The sequence below is a fragment of the Amblyomma mixtum genome, chromosome 4, assembly GCF_055824585.1.
Source record: "Amblyomma mixtum isolate Tamu chromosome 4, ASM5582458v1, whole genome shotgun sequence".
Lineage (NCBI taxonomy): Eukaryota > Metazoa > Arthropoda > Arachnida > Ixodida > Ixodidae > Amblyomma > Amblyomma mixtum.
This window is the reverse complement of record NC_143015.1, coordinates 142,729,391-142,746,103: the sequence shown is the minus strand read 5'-3', so window position 1 is coordinate 142,746,103 and position 16,713 is coordinate 142,729,391. Positions and strand designations below refer to the sequence as shown.

The following is a 16,713-nucleotide window of genomic DNA, read 5'->3' as shown; positions in this document are numbered from 1 at the left end:
CAATCTATCTAGACTGATGTCCTACACAGCGCCCTGAGCAGCAACACGCCATATTTTTGGAATTTTGGAGCGCAAAGAGGGTGAAAACATTTGTGTCCGCGCTTCCTTCGCTTGAGTTCGGCGGTAGAACTCACTTAGTCGCAATGAAAAGAAAAGAAGAAAAGTTTCGGGCGCATAAGCCTCTCTCAGCCTTTCTCTGTCACGTGCATCTCTTTTCATGTCAGACGCAACCGTTTCATGTGCACCGCAGCATTTATTTTGGAAAAAAAAAAATAAATCTTTGTAGGTCTGGGGACAGCCAATCATAGTGAACTCACGCCCCATATAAAAGCATTACGGCTATCGCAAATTTATAAGCTAAGACAGTGTAGCGAGAATCTGTCCTCGCTTCGGCGAGCGCGGCTTCCGCCGCTTATCTTTTTATGAAAACTTTATTGTTACAAGGGTTCTCTCGGTGTAGGTGGAGCCCTCAGTCCAAGGGCCCAGTTACCTTTGCAGTCTTGCGAGCCCTGTCGATCAGCTTGAGCTGCTCTTCAGGCTTCGAGCTGGACAGCGCAGCCTCCCACTGCTGCGGTGTTGGTGTGTTGTTTATCGGCGCTGCGTGAATTTTCTGACAGACCCATGTAACGTGGTAAAGCGTTGGGTGTTCACCGCATAGCGGGCATTTGTTGTCACATGTTGAAGGATAGATTTTGCTTAGTAAACTCAGATTGGGGTATGCATTAGACTGCAGTTGTCTCCAGGCAATCGACTACTCTCTACTAAGGTCTTTGTGGGGAGGGGGGTTGGTCCTCGTGAGGGCTCGCTGGTGTTCTAAGATGGCTCCATACCGTCTAGTGACTGCGTCCAGTTCCCCTTCAATGCGCGCCTCCAGGTTGGTGTATGCTCGGGCGTTGGCGTACACACGTTGGTTCCCTTTGACAGCCTCATGGTCTGGTGTCCACGTGATGAAGCATCTCGTAAAGGTGATTGTCCTCGCCTTGAGTATGTGAATGTCTGCAGTGGATATGCCTCCACTGCTCTACCTTCTGCACGCTTCTTGTGAGTCTGTAATGATGTGTGCATGGCGCTCGTCACTATGATGGGTGATGGCGAGTGCAATTGCTGCTTCCTCACCCTCGAGGATGTTGTTGCTTTTTATCGAAGCGCAGTTGATTTCCTGAGCTGGTGATCCACCACGCTGGTTACCGAGCCGTATCGGTGTCTGTATGTGGCTGCGTCAACGTATAATACGTCTTTTGCCCCGGCGAAGCTTCTTTCATGGAATTCAGATCTTGCCTTTCTTCTCGCCTTATGTATATCTCGACGCATGTTTTTCGGAATCGGACTGATCTCAATGGTCCTCCTGATTTCATATGGTACGCTTGCTGTTCTGTTGATTTCTTTAAAAGTGTCCCTCATGCCCAACAACCGCAGCGTGTTTCTGCCCGTTTCAGACAGCATCAGTCTTGTTTTCTGCGCGAGAAGTTGGGCCTCGATATGTTCTTGTACTGTGTTGTTTGTGCCCAGTTTAAGTAATTTCTCCGTCGAAGTGTTGACCGGCAGTCCAAGATCGCATTTGTATGCTTTCATAAGAATTGCCTCTAACTGCTCCTTTTCTCGCTCGAGCGGTGTTTGGTAGGGAACGCCGTATAAGATCCTGCTGACCACGAGGGCCTGTACTAGCCTACATGCGTCTTCCTCCCTTATACCTCTTCTTCTGTTGGAAATTCTTGCAATCATCCTGGTGATCTGTGCTGTGGTATTTGCTAGCTGTCTGATTGTGTGATCAATACGACGGTTGCTTCGGATCCACATGCCAAAGATCCTAACTTTCGATACTTCCGGAATCTTCGTTTCCCCTATGTAGATATCTATGAAGTTTTGAAGATCATACCCTTTTCTGTAGGCTCTGAGCACCTCGGATTTTTCAGGGGAGCATGCAAGTCCGAAGTGTGGGGCGTATGCGTCCACCGTGTCTGCTGCTCGCTGAAGAAGCTCTTGTTATTCTCCTAAGGATTCCCTTGTCACCCAGATTGTCATATCATCTGCATAGATGGCATGCCGGATTCCTTCAATTTCTTCGAGCATCCTTGCTAAGCCAATCATTGCAGTGTTAAAGAATGGCTGAGGCTTAGCTAAGGTTAAGCCTAGTCAGATGCGAAGCATATTGATGGCTAGGCTTGGTAAAGTTCCTCCCTTTGCTCTTCAGTTGTTGTAGAACGTTGTCGCCGAGGCGCATATTGAGCACGCCACTTAGCCAGACGTTCATCCCGCTCTTCATCGGTCTCTGTGGCACGCTGAAGCTTTCGCTTCTCGTTCAAATCAGCCCTGCTTCTAGGCGGCATCCCAACACCTCGCCGCCTCGTAAGTGCCTGGAGAACGAGGCAAGCTCAGCTTTATACCGCTGCTCTAGCGTCACGTGGTCAGCTGCAGCGCCTCTGATGTCGAGCCTCCACCGCCGCGGCCGACCGCGCGAGCCGGCAGCCCATCTCTCCTCTGCTGTGGCGTCATGTTGTCACGTGGTCAGCCGCCGCGCCTCTGATGTGGAGCCTCCACCGCCGCGGCCGACCGCGCGAGCCGGCAGCCCATCTCTCCTCTGCTGTGACGTCATGTTGTCACGTGGTGTCACGTGGTCACGCTAAAGGTCAATGGTAGCTCCACCGCCGCGCTCCACGGGCTGTAGTGTAGCTCTAGTAATATGCTTCGCATAAAAGCATAGGTGGCAGCACAGAGCCTTGCGGTGTTCCCTTTTTGGGGGTGTTGTAGGTGTCGGTCCTGATGCCTCCTATTCCAATGGTAGCGGTTCTGTTAGTCAGGAAGGCATTCCCATATTTGAATATTCTCTGCCCGCAACCTAGTTTGCTGAGCCCCTCCAGCACAGCCCTGTGACTGACGTTGTCGAAGGCCGCTTTAAGATCGAGAGCGAGCAAGATGTTTTCTTCATATTTTGGGACGGTAGTAAGCACCTCCTCCTTGATCTGCAGGAGAACGTCTTGTGTTGATATGTATTTTCGAAATCCAAACATATTGTGCGGCATGAGTTCGTTGTCCTCAAGGTGGGTCTGCAACCTGTGATGCACAACTTTCTCGTACACTTGTCCCAAGCATAATGTTAACGAAATGGGTCTAAGATTTTCCAGGTTTGGAGTCTTTCCGGACTTCGGAATCATTACTATTTTCGTATGTCGCCAGTCGTCCGGGAGGGTCCCCTGTTCCCAGTGTTTATTGACGAATTCCATGAATCGTTCGATTGAATTGTCATCCAGATTCCTTATCATGACGTTGGTGATGCCATCCTTCCCTGGTGTAGAGTTTTTTGTTGCGGACATCACAGCGTGTCTGACTTCTTCTATGGTAAGGGCTTCGTCCAGAGGGGGATTCGCTTCGCCCGTGTATGCCAAGCTGCTCTCGGCGTGTGTTGCATTGCCGATGTAACGCTGCTTGATGTTCTGTAGCATTCGTCAGTGACTTGGAATTGGTGCGTGATCCTTTGGGTCGTCTTACGAGTTTGGGATTTTGTCGTGGTTAGGTCTATGAGAGCCCTTAGCAAGTCCCATGTCTTCGCACAACTTAGAGTCTGCACTGCGCACCAGAAGAGTGATCCGCTTGCATTGAAGATAGAAGGCGACTACATAATAGTTACTTCAAAGAAAAGGAAAAAATGACATTCCTCACAAATATGGCAATGACACAGTGTCTAGGTTCATGGAACCAAAGGTTGATATGAGTTATAGACCTCACGATGTTCCCTCATGTGGTCGCTTCAAGAATTCCATTTCAGACGCCGGTCTCAAGAAATCAGCGTTTATTTTAAATACCATGCTCTCATAGCCTGAAAACATGTCGTTGAACGCGTCTTGGCTTTTCACGCATTATAATGCAGCTCGAATCATATTAAAAAAAAACACAGACGGAACTTTCCTTTTACTTTCATACATTCGAGCCGTCATTAATATAGCAGAACATGTTTCCCTTCTTTACTCTTCTTTTAATATGCTGCTCTGCCATCCTTAGTTCGTAGTGAAGGCACAAAATGTGTACCGCACTTCCATGCAGCAAGCACATCCACTTTCAGCAGAGGTTCTACGCCAATTTAGGTTCTTAGTTATATCGCACGCGTTTCTTTCCAGTCGACACCTTGCAATTGCATGTTTCTGTCACGTTCAAAACGCCACACTTAGAGCACAACGGGCAGAAAGCTTCTCATTCCTGGAGAGAAAACTGTAAAACTAGCATTGTTGCACTATATCTACCAATAGGATGCCGGGAACATGCGGTTTAGTATTTGGTTTGGTTATTATTGTGCAGAAAACGCGGTTTCAAGCGGACCAATACAACTAATCTCGAAAAAAACCTGAAGAGAATACTCTCCTAATTTTGAAGAAAAACTATAGCCCTGAACACACTCCCACTAAATTGGTTGAAGAAGTAAAAAAAAGACGCTATACTCAAAGAATTTTATCTTTACACGGTGCAGGTCATGGTCTACAGTAGCTAGATCTAGTCCCGTATTGCGGTGAAGTCATGATTTGATCTGAGTTTTCTAGCCGCCCCTAGCGACGCCTACCAGAAAACCTCGTTTTTCCGACATTCCCGTGGTGGGTGAATTAAACTTCAGGAAACTCGTAGGAAACTCAGGGATTGAGCTCACTATTAACAAGCCCAGTTATATGTGAACACCTCATTTGTACAGCTGCTTCCTTTTCCTGTGCTTTTGCGCCTATCTCCGTAATGGTATGTCTCAATGTTCTCAGCTCAACGCTTTTTTTTTGGAAGAGAGAGGAGAGGGGGGGGGGGGGGGGTATGTTTTTATATTGGGGGACAAAAGCAGTAACGAAAGGTCACAGCAAACTTTGGTCAACTTTAGTGTTGTACAGCTTGCTGGCATCATTTCGCAGCAGGTATTCGCTCGGTTCATAGTAAGGCCATGTTTTTAACAATTATTTTACGAAAACTTTTGCTTTGAAATGATGATTGCAAGGAAAAGAAAGTGTAAACGGACAAAAGCCCAACCTGGCAGCTGGCAAGAGGCATAACCCCTGATTGCTTCAGACAGATGAAAAGCTTCAACAAAGAAATGAAGAAGAAAGGAAAGGACAATACGACCAAATCAAAAGACATACTTCCAAACCTACTTGAAATTTCTAAAGCTGGAAAAGCAGCCTTTCAGCTCACAAAATGCACCATATAGTAAAATTTTCCTTACACGCATAGAGCCCTTGTGGATAGCATAAACGGCAGTCCTAATGTTATATTCTGTCAGACCAAGTATACGCTGACAAGGATAGGCCAGACCAGCAACTACAAGCGCTCTTGTGCTCCTCCTCAACCTCCGTGCTCTGTGCTGGTTCATGCTCCGAACTGCAATGCCCGCTAGCCCAGCAGTCTGTGTCCTTAGTAATGCCATAACAAACTGTCTAGAGCGATCGCATTAAAAAAGAACAAACGCATGAATGCGCTTGGTCTCGCACGTCGACGCAGGACGAAACAGTTCACCAAACTCGCACATGGTAGCCCTTCTTTGCCGAACGTGTGCAAAAAAGCTAAGTCCCTTTCGAGAGTACTACGGGCCACTGCAAAACTATATGATAGAGGCGCAACTATAGAAACTACGCTCTTGCCCCGTCTCATATTAATGTTCAATAACCATCCCGCATTTACTCGCAAAAAATGAGACACTCCTCATGCAACGAGGTAATTTGCGCACCGAAAAAGAAAAGTGAGACAAAACTTCCGAAGTGTCGTCGCTCCTGCAGGCATGTGTTTAATGACCTCATCATTCACATATATACCTACACGGAAAGAATCCACTAAGCACTTAAGTCTGCTTCCGTGCTGCGAAGATCAAAGCATTAGTGTGTCATCATATTCGATCTCGACACAAGTTGCGCACTGAGAAATGAAACGAAGACACGCCTCCGAACGCTGATACCACAAACACTGAATCCACAAAGGTCCAAGTGACACACTCGAACATTCGCTTCGAATGCCTGCCGCGGGCTACACTCCAACCTGAGACACGTGTGCCATCATCATCATCATCAGCCGCACTACGCCCACTGCAGGACAAGAGAGAGGCGAGAGCCTCTCCCGAATCTCTCCAATTATCCCTGCCCTGTGCCAGCAGAAGCCACCCGTTAGCCCCGCAAACTTCTTAATATCAACCGCCCACCTAACTTTGGTTTGGTTTGGTTTATGGGGTTTAACGTCCCAAAGCGACTAAGGCTATGAGAGACGCCGTAGTGGAGGGCTCCGGAAATTTCGACCACCTGGGGTTCTTTAACGTGCACTGACATCGCACAGTACACGGGCCTCGAATTTCTCCTCCAAAGAAATTCAGCCGCCGCAGCCGGGATCGAACCCGCGTCTTTCGGGCCAGCAGCCGAGCACCATAGCACCTAACTTTCATCCGCCCCCTGCTACAATTGCTTTCTATAGGAGTCCACTCCGTTACCCTTAAGGACCATCGGTTACCGCGCCTTCATATTACATGCGATGCCCGAGCCCATTTCTTCACCTTGATTTCGTCTAGGATGTCATTAACCCACTTTTTTCCCTCACCCTCTCGGCCTCTTTCTGTCTCTTAACGTCGTACCTATCATTTTCCTTTCCATAGCTCGCTGCGTTGTCCTTAACTTAAGCTGAACTCTTTTCGTTAGCCGCCCCGTTTCTTCCTCATATATAGGTGCACAATACGTATTGCGTATGTTATATGCAACAAGAAATCGTATTTCACCACCTGCAACGGTGTACGAGGAACGGTTGCGTCGCAATTTTGTTTCGAAGATTGCTTTTTGAGGAAATAAAATGGTGCACTGACTGCCCCACGTCTTGGTGGACACCTCAAACGAGCCTTAAAGAAAGAGATAAAAAGTGTGGGAAGGCATACAATTGAAGGTGCATATGCCATCGGTTTGAATACCTATCGCAAGCGAGCCTCCATCTTGTCTAGCACATATCTGCTCTATGCATTGTTTATAATAATTATTTATGGTAATAAATAATAAAACATCATCATACGTCTGAATGTTATTCTGTATTAAATAAGTGCAAATTATGTTCCCGCGTTAAACGCTACAAAGCTACGTTGTGCGTTAAACGCTACAACGTCAACTGTGATCGCAAGACCTGGTTAAATCCCCAACAGGATAAAGCAGAATATATGAGAGCATCTTCATGCTGACCTTCTTGTAGGCTAAAGGCTGTTCACTCCGGCAGGAGAATAAAATTCTCACAATTTGCTTTCTTTCGCTACTTCTTTTCCCAAGGTTCAGCGCCAAATTATTACAAGTCGACTTGACGTAGAAGCCGACCTTTCTACCTGAAATGTCGGCACCCATTGTCTTTAGTGCATGATTCGAAATCGCGAATAAATCATTCTATGCATTTCTATGCATCCTCTAACGCTTCCGCCCACATCCTTGCTGACGTGTCAAGCAAAACAAAAATGCGGATTCGTGGCGGCAAACTTCATCATACACGATGACGCAAAGCCTTTGCCAAAAGTAACCAGGCTGCACGGTTTGCTTCTCAGTCGTATGTTAAAGCTATTATACCAGCCCTGAAGCTGTAAATCTCTGTATGGTAAGGAGAACCCCTGTCCTCTCCTTTAAAAAACTTTTTGATCATTAGGGAAGCCGTGAGGGCTATACTATACGAATGAGAAGCAGACGATGCAGCCTGGTTACTTTTGGCAAAGACTCTTCGTGCTGATGTAAACAATTGAAATATATAATGTCAACTTCGATACGAAGCGACTAGCATATGCTTTGCAATCAAAGCGCATGTTTAATTGGACATATATATTAACTGCACCAAAGCGCATCATGTGCTGAATATTTGCATGAAAACCGCCCGTCACCCATCCCTGTTTTTGTCTGTAACAATCAGCGAGCACTAGGAGACGGTTCTCAACTATGGACCTTTGAAAGCCATGCTTGAGTCGAGAGAAAACGAGACAAAGTTCTCTAAAGCCAGAAAGTTAGCTTTCTCCAAAGCTTCATTGATTTTCCAATTAACATATTAAATCGGAGTAGGTGTAACGCAAAGCACCAATAGGCGAAGTTTCGGGCCCAACAGCACGCCTTTATGTATCGCACGTAGCTTCGATTCCTGAGAATCAAAGAATTTTTGCGAATTCTTGAGGAACAGTACTGTGCATCTTTATTGTGAAGAATTTTTTAAACCGTAAAACAGCGCGCTTACACGGGACGAAGAAAGAAGACACGCACACACACAGCGCTGTGTGTGTGCGTGTCTTCTTTCTTCGTCGCGTGTAAGCGCGCTGTTTTACGGTGTGATCATGTACCAACTGGCCCGGCAACTATGCTTAATTTTTTAAAGTTTACTGCTTCAACCACTGGCTCGCTTAAGGTGAAACTGCGCACAGAGTTTGAGTATTTCGCTAACTTTTTTCTCGTAGTAAGTTTCACCGGTACTTACTGGTTCAGCCGTCCATGATGAAAACCCGTAATCGTCTGCCCCGAGATCGACAAACCGAAATCCGTCTACGCCGTTTTATTTTGCCGATTGGCGGTGTTGCCGCCTTCTGCTGTCGGTAGATTAAAGCGAACCGAAGTGAAAGACGCCGAGGAAAGCATTGCAAGGTACGTGGCTTAAAATTTCAAAAATTGAAAACAAAAACGAAAAATCGACTTCCTAACTTCGAACTACTTTAATTTTTTTTCTAAGGTATATCTACATTGGCTGTAAGGAAATACTTAATGAAATTCCCCTTATATCACCTGAGTACTACAGTAAATTCGGCAGTGATTAAGCACTAACAGCTATAATACTGTAATAAAAACAGAGTGTGCGATAGCTGGAAGAAAATAAATGGCACATCTCGAGCTCCGTTGTTAATCCACTCAGCGCTCTGTGTCGTCTTTTCTTACAGTGTCCTTTTGAAGATTACGCTGTTTCGCCTCCTGAAAAAAAAATCGTATTGCAAAGGAATAGTAAACAGTGCATATAGTTTTACTAGTCCTTCAATAAATTAATTGCATTTAAAGCAGCTGAAACAAAATGAATGAAAAATATACGGTCTTTCAATGCTGAAGTTTGCTTTAGCGCAGGAGGTACAGTCTTTGTCAAAAGTATCCAGGCTGCATGGTTTGCTTCTTGCTCGTACTGTGGAGCCCTTACAGCTTCCCTGAAGCTTAAATGGTCGTCAAAGGTAAGGACTGGGGGTCTTCTTACCTTCCAACCCCTTTTGACCTTTAGGAAAGTCACAAGGGCTCCACTACAGAAGCTAGAAGCGAACCATGCAGCCTGGTTACTTTTGACAAAGACTGTACATTCTGGTGATGCCGAAAAGCCTGAAACTTCCGTATATGAGATCCTAACATTCCTTCGGTATAGAGCACTGTAACTAAAACACCCGGGAACAAAAAGGTGAAGTGAACTTTATTCTTTTGAACAGGCTGAAACTTCTTGAAACAACGCATTTGGTCTACTTCACGAACACCCCCTTTGCCAAAAGTAATCGAGCAACAGGTTTTTGCTTTTCAAAACGCATAGCGGAGCATTTACAGCAGCCCTAAAGACCGAACGGTGCCATAATGTAAGGCCAAGGTCTCACCTTTCTTTACACAGAATCAGAGCTTAAGGGCTGCCATGAGTGCTTCGCTACGCGGCTAAGAAACGAACCACCTGTGCCGGTTACTTTTGGCAAAGACTGTACATTGGACGACTTGCGAAAATCTCGTCGATTGCGAAAAAGATGTGATATATTCAATTCCCCTGTCGTGCGGCAACATCTATATAGGCCAAACAGGGAGATGCCTGAACACAAGGCTACAAGAGCACAAAAGGAACCTAAGGGACCCAAACTCAGGGGAACTCTCCTTACACTGTAGCCAATGCGAGGGCTGCCCCCCTGCCCTTGAAAGAACGGTTATTATTCGCAAGTGTCGAGACACCACCACAAGGTTGATAGCAGAAGCTCTGGCGATATCAAAATGCGCCGATAAGTGTGTCAGCAACCCGTCTGTGCGCCTTAGTGAAAAAGAAATGTCATTTCTGAACGCCAATGATAGGACGAAAGATTGGAGGAACGGGAGACAATTCTGATAATCGTGCCACGAATGCGTGAGGTGATGTGTTGGTTTCTGTTTTGTTGTTTTGTACCTAGTTCTTATATAGGCTGGCTCAGAGCAATAAAACACAGTTGTTAGTCAGCGCTTGTGTTTGCGTCCTTCTCGTCTCGTCCTTGTTACTGCTGCGCTGCAATTTTCCAGTATGCAGAACCAACTAGCCAGTCACTATGTTTTAAGCGTTCAATGAAATTTAAAATTCCGCTTGACTGCGACATGTGTGCATTTTTTTTACTGCGTCTGTCCGGCTCCTTTACTCGCCACCAGGACACTGCGCCGTATAAACCCTAGCGGAGGCACAGTTCTCTTTGCTGCCCACAGGCGACGCGTCGATGTACCTCCGATTTTCGTCCCAATGAGATCGCCGGATGCTGATACTTGAGTCGTATTGCTAATTTCTGCAAATCGTGCGATAAAAGTGTATTCACAAACATTGCCTGTGGGCAACCGGACAAGCGCCAGTTTGGGTTCGCGACATATTACTACGCTTACACCAACAACTCAAGAATTTCACCAGTACAAGTGCTGTGTGATTCGCATTCTAACCTAAAATGAATAGTTTGCAGCATTGGCTGAACCTTGCCTCTGTTTTCTTTCTTGCTAATGCTGCATTAATAAAATTTTGAGTTTAAACTTTTTTATTGCATTTCTTAAATATAAAAATTCCGAACGTGAATTACCACACAAGCTTATAGACAAACGAAAGCACTTTGGGGGAAGCCGTATTGAGACGCATGCATCTCTGGCCAAAATATTTTGGCAAGTTGAACCCAAAAACCAAGGGCACGCGAAATGACTGAACTTTAACGCCTAAGCGTACCGCTCAGAGTGGTATGTCTCTTACCGGAGCTTCATGTTGCTTTCACTGCGTCGCTTCTTTCACGCTCATATCGCCTTGCACAACAAAGGATGTTTTAGCGTCTCAGCTCGCCCTTCTTAGCACTAAGCATATTTCCAGTCCACGATGCAACGAAGTCGGTGTACTGTGCCCTGAGAGTCAAATCGACAAGGATTATTGGTTTGATGCATCGAATAGCTCTTGGACCAAACTATGTGTTTTTATTGCCCTGTTAATCTAAAAAGGGAAGTTTTCCTCATGCCTGTGTGTGGTCTGCTTTGGAGCTGGTGTCTTCGCTAGAGGGCATGCAAGAAGCGGTAGTTAAAGAGAAGGGGCCCTTTGTCCATCTCGCAAGAAGGAGCGTACCAGAAGGGACAGGAGTCGCCAAAGGGGACTGGAACACTCTATACCCCGACAGAGATACCATAGGGACAAGGGTGACAAGAAGGTTGTGAGAAAATGAAATGAAATAAAGAAAGAAATAAAGAAAGGCCTATTTCTAGGCTGCAATGCCGCCAGAAAGTCGGTGCCACGCGCCGGCAGGAGCCTGTGAGCGTCACGCGTAATATTTCCTTCTGCTACATGGAGGGTTCTCTGATGACAGGTGGGGGGCGATTTAAGGGTACGAGGATTTGTTGGACTGTGGTTGCTCCAACCAGCATGACTTGTGTGGGTGTGCGCTTCGACGGGTTCGAAGTATATGTACCCAGACGGATAATTTGTTAATCAGTACTGAAAATCCCGTGCAACAGCGTCAGAGGTACGAATACTTTTTAGGCGGTCCAATCAAAAGAGAAATTGGCTTTTTGAAATCGAAAGACGCAGTGATTTTTTCACATTTTGGTGTACACCTCCTCACACCACGAGGGAAGGAGTGAGAATGGTTGGTAGGTTTATGGGGTTTAACGTCCCAAAGCGACTCAGGCTACGAGAGACGCCGTAGTGGAGGGCTCCGGATAATTTCGACCACCTGGGGTTCTTTAACGTGCACTGACATCGCACAGTACACGGGCCTCTAGAATTTCTCCTCCAAAGAAATTCAGCCGCCGCGGCCGGTTTTTCGGTTGCGTCCGCTAGCCCGGAATTGGAGGGAAGGAAGCAAGAGGGAGATAGAAAAAGCATGAATCTCGAAGACGTCCAAATAACGGTACACCGACCTGCGGTAACATGTATCGGCGCACATTTCGAAAGCCATCAATGGGCGAAAAGATTCCCCCCCACCCTCTCCACTTCGCTCTCGTGCGGAGACGCTGGGTGGAAGAGAAGTAACTCGAGCTTTCTGAAAGCCAGCCTCCTCGCCTGCCCATACCCAACAATTCTGGACAAAAGCATTCTTAAACGGGAAGCAGATTATCAACGCAATATTTTCATGTATTATAAGATTTCACTATAACAATCAATATATCCGCACGTCTCCCGTCAGCAGGCTTAAATTTTTTTGCTATTCGCGCTTTTCGTATTGTCAAAAGTGTCCTTCATTGTTTTTCAACGGCTTTCTTAACTGCTCGATGCGAGCTGTGGAAGCAATTTAAAGCAAGATTTTGCTACATATTGGAAGAATAGACTCTTACCTTCAACATTACCATAACAGTACCTTGCAGTTTTCCAATATTCAAAATGTTTCTACAAGGATGTTGGACATGCAGTGGCGACTCGAGACCGGCGAGAGAGGTGTTTGTACTGTTCATGCTGATTGTATGTGCGTGCGTACCTTGAAGCGAAGTTACGAACAGACACGGCACCCCGTATATACAGGGTGTTTCACCTAAGACTTTCTGCAAGTTTTAAAAATAAGCTATTTGAATTAGATGCGCGCTTTTTCTGGCATAGCATTGTCAGTGGTGTAGTACATCATAATGCAGCTAAGACGTGCTGACTAGCAGGCTTGTTAACCAATATTTAATAGTTAACTTTTAAACTATTACCGTTGGGCTCCTTAATTATTGAGAGGCATGTAGCCCCCCGTAAGTAATGTCCATATCCGTTTTTAGAATTTCGAGAACGCGATTATCCTCGGCGCTGTGGCCCAACAAATTTTGGCTATTTCGACGAGTTAGGCTCACTGGAGAGGTTGCTTCGCCTGCAAGCTTCTCAAACCGCATGTATTTTGGCGCGATGTAGGCGAAATTTGTTGGGCCACAGCGCCGAGGATAATCGCGTTCTCGAAATTCTAAAAACGGATATGGACATTACTTACGGTGGGCTGCATGCCTCTCAATAATTAAGGAGGCCAACGGTAATAGTTTAAAAGTTAACTATTAAATATTGGTTAACAACAGGAAAATGGCGCAAAAGACGTGGACAAAAGAGACAAACACGACAGGACCAGCGCCAACTTACAACTGAATTTTATTTCGCACCAAACCCGCCTTTATGTAGGCCAACACGCCCTAACATCCGTGTAATCACGCACAGGCAGTAGAAAAGATCACAGTAAGATATCTAGCACATGAAGCGCAATAGCGACCACGTAACATACTATCATGGCTAAAAAAAAAAAAAAAAACCAACAAAAGTATAGCAAACAACACTAAAATGGTCATGGCCAAGCAACTCTTCAACACCAAAAACGATACACACTCATGAGTGATACCAGATGACCAACAAGAAACGTGGAAAAAGGTGAAGAATGAAGCGTTAAGACCAAAGCAGTGTCAAAGGTAAAAAAAAAAAAAAAAAGGTTGAAATGGATGAAGAGTGCAAACCTTAAAAATTGGAAACCAAAAACCAGCAGCCACATGAATGATAACCGATGACCAACCAGAAAAAAGATGGACGCGAAGCTGAGACCAAAGTCGGCGTCGAAGGTATAAAAACGAGAAAAAAATTGGAAACGAACAACCAGCAGCCATATGAATGATAACCGATGACCAACAAGAAACATGAAAAAGGATGAATGCGGAGCTCAGACCAAGGTCAGCGTCAAAGGTGTAAAAAACGAGAACAAAAACCGCGCAAAAAACCGCACATCGTTAAAAAAATCGTCAAAAATTGCAACCAATGCCAAAGGAAAGAGCGTGCACAACAAAACAAAACGAAGAGCCTACAGAAAACTTTCTAGAAAAGTGTACTCCTCGTTGCTAAGCGTAATGGATGGCTTGCTGACGCATCTGCTTCCTTCTTTCCTGATGTCAAAGGCTTCGACCACCTCTCTCTCAAATCTGTCCTTCCCACTCCTCAAAAAAATAGTTTTCTCGAACTCCGGACGGCAACCCCTGCAGGCTTTGCAATGATCCACTAGAAAGCTTCCTTCGTTATTTCGCAGATTCCGGCAGTGCTCGCTGGCTCGCAAATTAAAACATCGACCAGTTTGGCCAATGTAGCTGAGCCCGCAACTTAAGGGAATCTGGTAAACAACCCGCGTCCTGCACCGTGTGAACTTGTTTTGATGTTTCACAGTACAAGCCGGTTGTTTTTTCCCGTTAGTCATTGCGCAAAGCTTAGAAAGTTTGCAGGGGGCTGAGAATGCGACCTGAACATTATGTCTGCCTGCTACTTTTTTAAGGTTGTGTGAAACCTTGTGGATATACGGTATTACTGCCACACGGTTGCGTGAAACCGGATCTTTGCTTTTAGGACCTTGCTTCAGCTTCTGCAGTATGGCTTCACACACGGAAGTAACCATACAAGAGGGGTATCCTGCTACTTTTAACCGCTGAACTTGAGCACTGAAACTGGACGAGACCATATGGGGGCATGATTTGTTCAAAGACGCTTGCAAGGAGTTCGAAACAATTGCCCGCTTCACAAGCTTCGAATGAGCACTGTCAAAGGGGAGCAAACCTTTCTTTGAACGCGGATTGTACATCCAACACAAGCCATGTTTGCAAAACCGTACCCTAAGGTCCAAGAACTGGAGTTCGCCATTTGTCGGGACCTCCTTAGTAAAACTGAGGCCTTGGCTGTGTTCTGAAAACACGGACATAGTCCTTGCGACCGCAGCGTCTAGCTCATGCTCAGAAGTGTCTTTAAGGATAACTAAGAAATCGTCAACATACCTATGTACAGAGACTACGTGCGGATCAACAAGGTGGCATCTGATGTCAGCTCCTACAATGGAGAGAAAAATATCACAAAGGGCGGGAGCTACAGACGAGCCAATGCAGATTCCCTTCTTCTGAACAAAGAATTTTCCATCAAACAAAACAGCAGTCGAACTTAGGTAAAATTCTAACAAAGAAATGAAATTGTCAACGCTTACTCCTGCTGCATTTTGAAAAGGGACTTCGCCGGTGGACTGGATGGTTTCCCTGACAGCCTTTAAAAGTCCTTGATGGGGAACGGAATAAAACAGCTCTTCAATGTCGATGGAAAACCCTGTGTAGTGCTTGGGGGGCAAAGACTCCAGGTGGTTTTGCACCTCGCACGAACTGCGCACAAGAAACGGGTCCTTGCCTACCAGGCGTCCAAGGTGGGTTTGAAGGTAGCTACTGACAAGACGTTGCCACGTCCCCCTTTCCGAAACGATGGTGCGTAGCGGTAAACCAGGCTTGTGGGTCTTCACGGTGAAGAAAACTTCCAGAGACCTTCCTTTTTCTTCCTGGGCCAGCTTTTTTATGCCCTCTAGGTGCATGTCTTCTAGGATCTGAAGAGCCTTAGTTTTTTGCTTCCGCACTTTGAACGGTACCTGCTTGAAGTTCTTATGTATTGCAGCTAAAGCCTTGTCACGAAATAAACCGGACGGCATAACTGCAAAGCCACCCTCCTTGTCGGCCTGCAGCACAACGAGGTCCTTGTCTTTGAGAATGCTTGATATCTTCTGTAGATGCAGTTTATCTTTTGGAAGACTGCGATTAACGCTCGTCTTCAAGAAGGCAACACCGTCGCTTATGATCCTGTCTTTTTCTTGGTCCGCGGCATGGCTAGCCACCCGTCTAACGAGGTTTAAAAGTTCCTGACGCTGTGCAGAAGGTGCGAGGCTAAACTTTGGTCCTTTTTCTAAAACCCGCTCGACCTCTTCTGGCAGCTCTGCTCCTCCCAGCACCGTCACCCGTTGAGGGCTTTCAACACAGGGCTCCTTTGAACGATGAAGCAGGTTCGAAAGCGCGCGTTGCCAAAGAAACTCAGTAGAATTCGCTGCCAGCCGCTTGAGCTCCTGAAAGCGCCTGTTTTCTTTCACAGGTTCTTTACCAAGTACAACAAGGAGTCGAAGCCAGTCTTGATACGTTCGGACCTGCCGCCAATACTCAGACTTGAGTATTCTGCAAACACGCCTGACGTGGCCCCAGGATGGCTCCAAAACACCAAAGAGAGAGTGGACTTCCAAGGGAACCAGTTTCCTTTTCAAGCAGTAGGAAACGACTCGGGCCTGGCATGTAGACACGGCGATGAGGTTGACACACACAATGGCTGGTTCGGTGCGAGAGCTTCGAGACAGTAAAGGGCCCAGTGTAGAAGAAATATGCTCAAGAAGAACTCTAGTTTGGGCTAGTTGGTTCATGATTCAACAGGAAAATGGCGCAAAAGACGTGGACAAAAGAGACAAACACGACAGGACCAGCGCCAACTTACAACTGAATTTTATTTCGCACCAAACCCGCCTTTATGTAGGCCAACACGCCCTAACATCCGTGTAATCACGCACAGGCAGTAGAAAAGATCACAGTAAGATATCTAGCACATGAAGCGCAATAGCGACCACGTAACATACTATCATGGCTAAAAAAAAAAAACCAACAAAAGTATAGCAAACAACACTAAAATGGTCATGGCCAAGCAACTCTTCAACACCAAAAACGATACACACTCATGAGTGATACCAGATGACCAACAAGAAACGTGGAAAAAGGTGAAGAATGA

The 16,713-nt window shown here is 46.0% G+C and overlaps 1 protein-coding gene across 1 annotated transcript; it reads right to left on the bottom strand.

Moving 5' to 3' along the window:
• Positions 1–13,957: 13,957 nt before the first annotated feature.
• On the bottom strand, positions 13,958–15,607 carry LOC149348543 (uncharacterized). The gene has a single exon (XM_089541790.1). It carries the CDS (start codon positions 15,599–15,601, stop codon positions 13,958–13,960), a length of 1,644 nt encoding a protein of 547 aa, XP_089397916.1. The 5' UTR covers positions 15,602–15,607.
• Between the last annotated feature and the right edge of the window lie 1,106 nt (positions 15,608–16,713).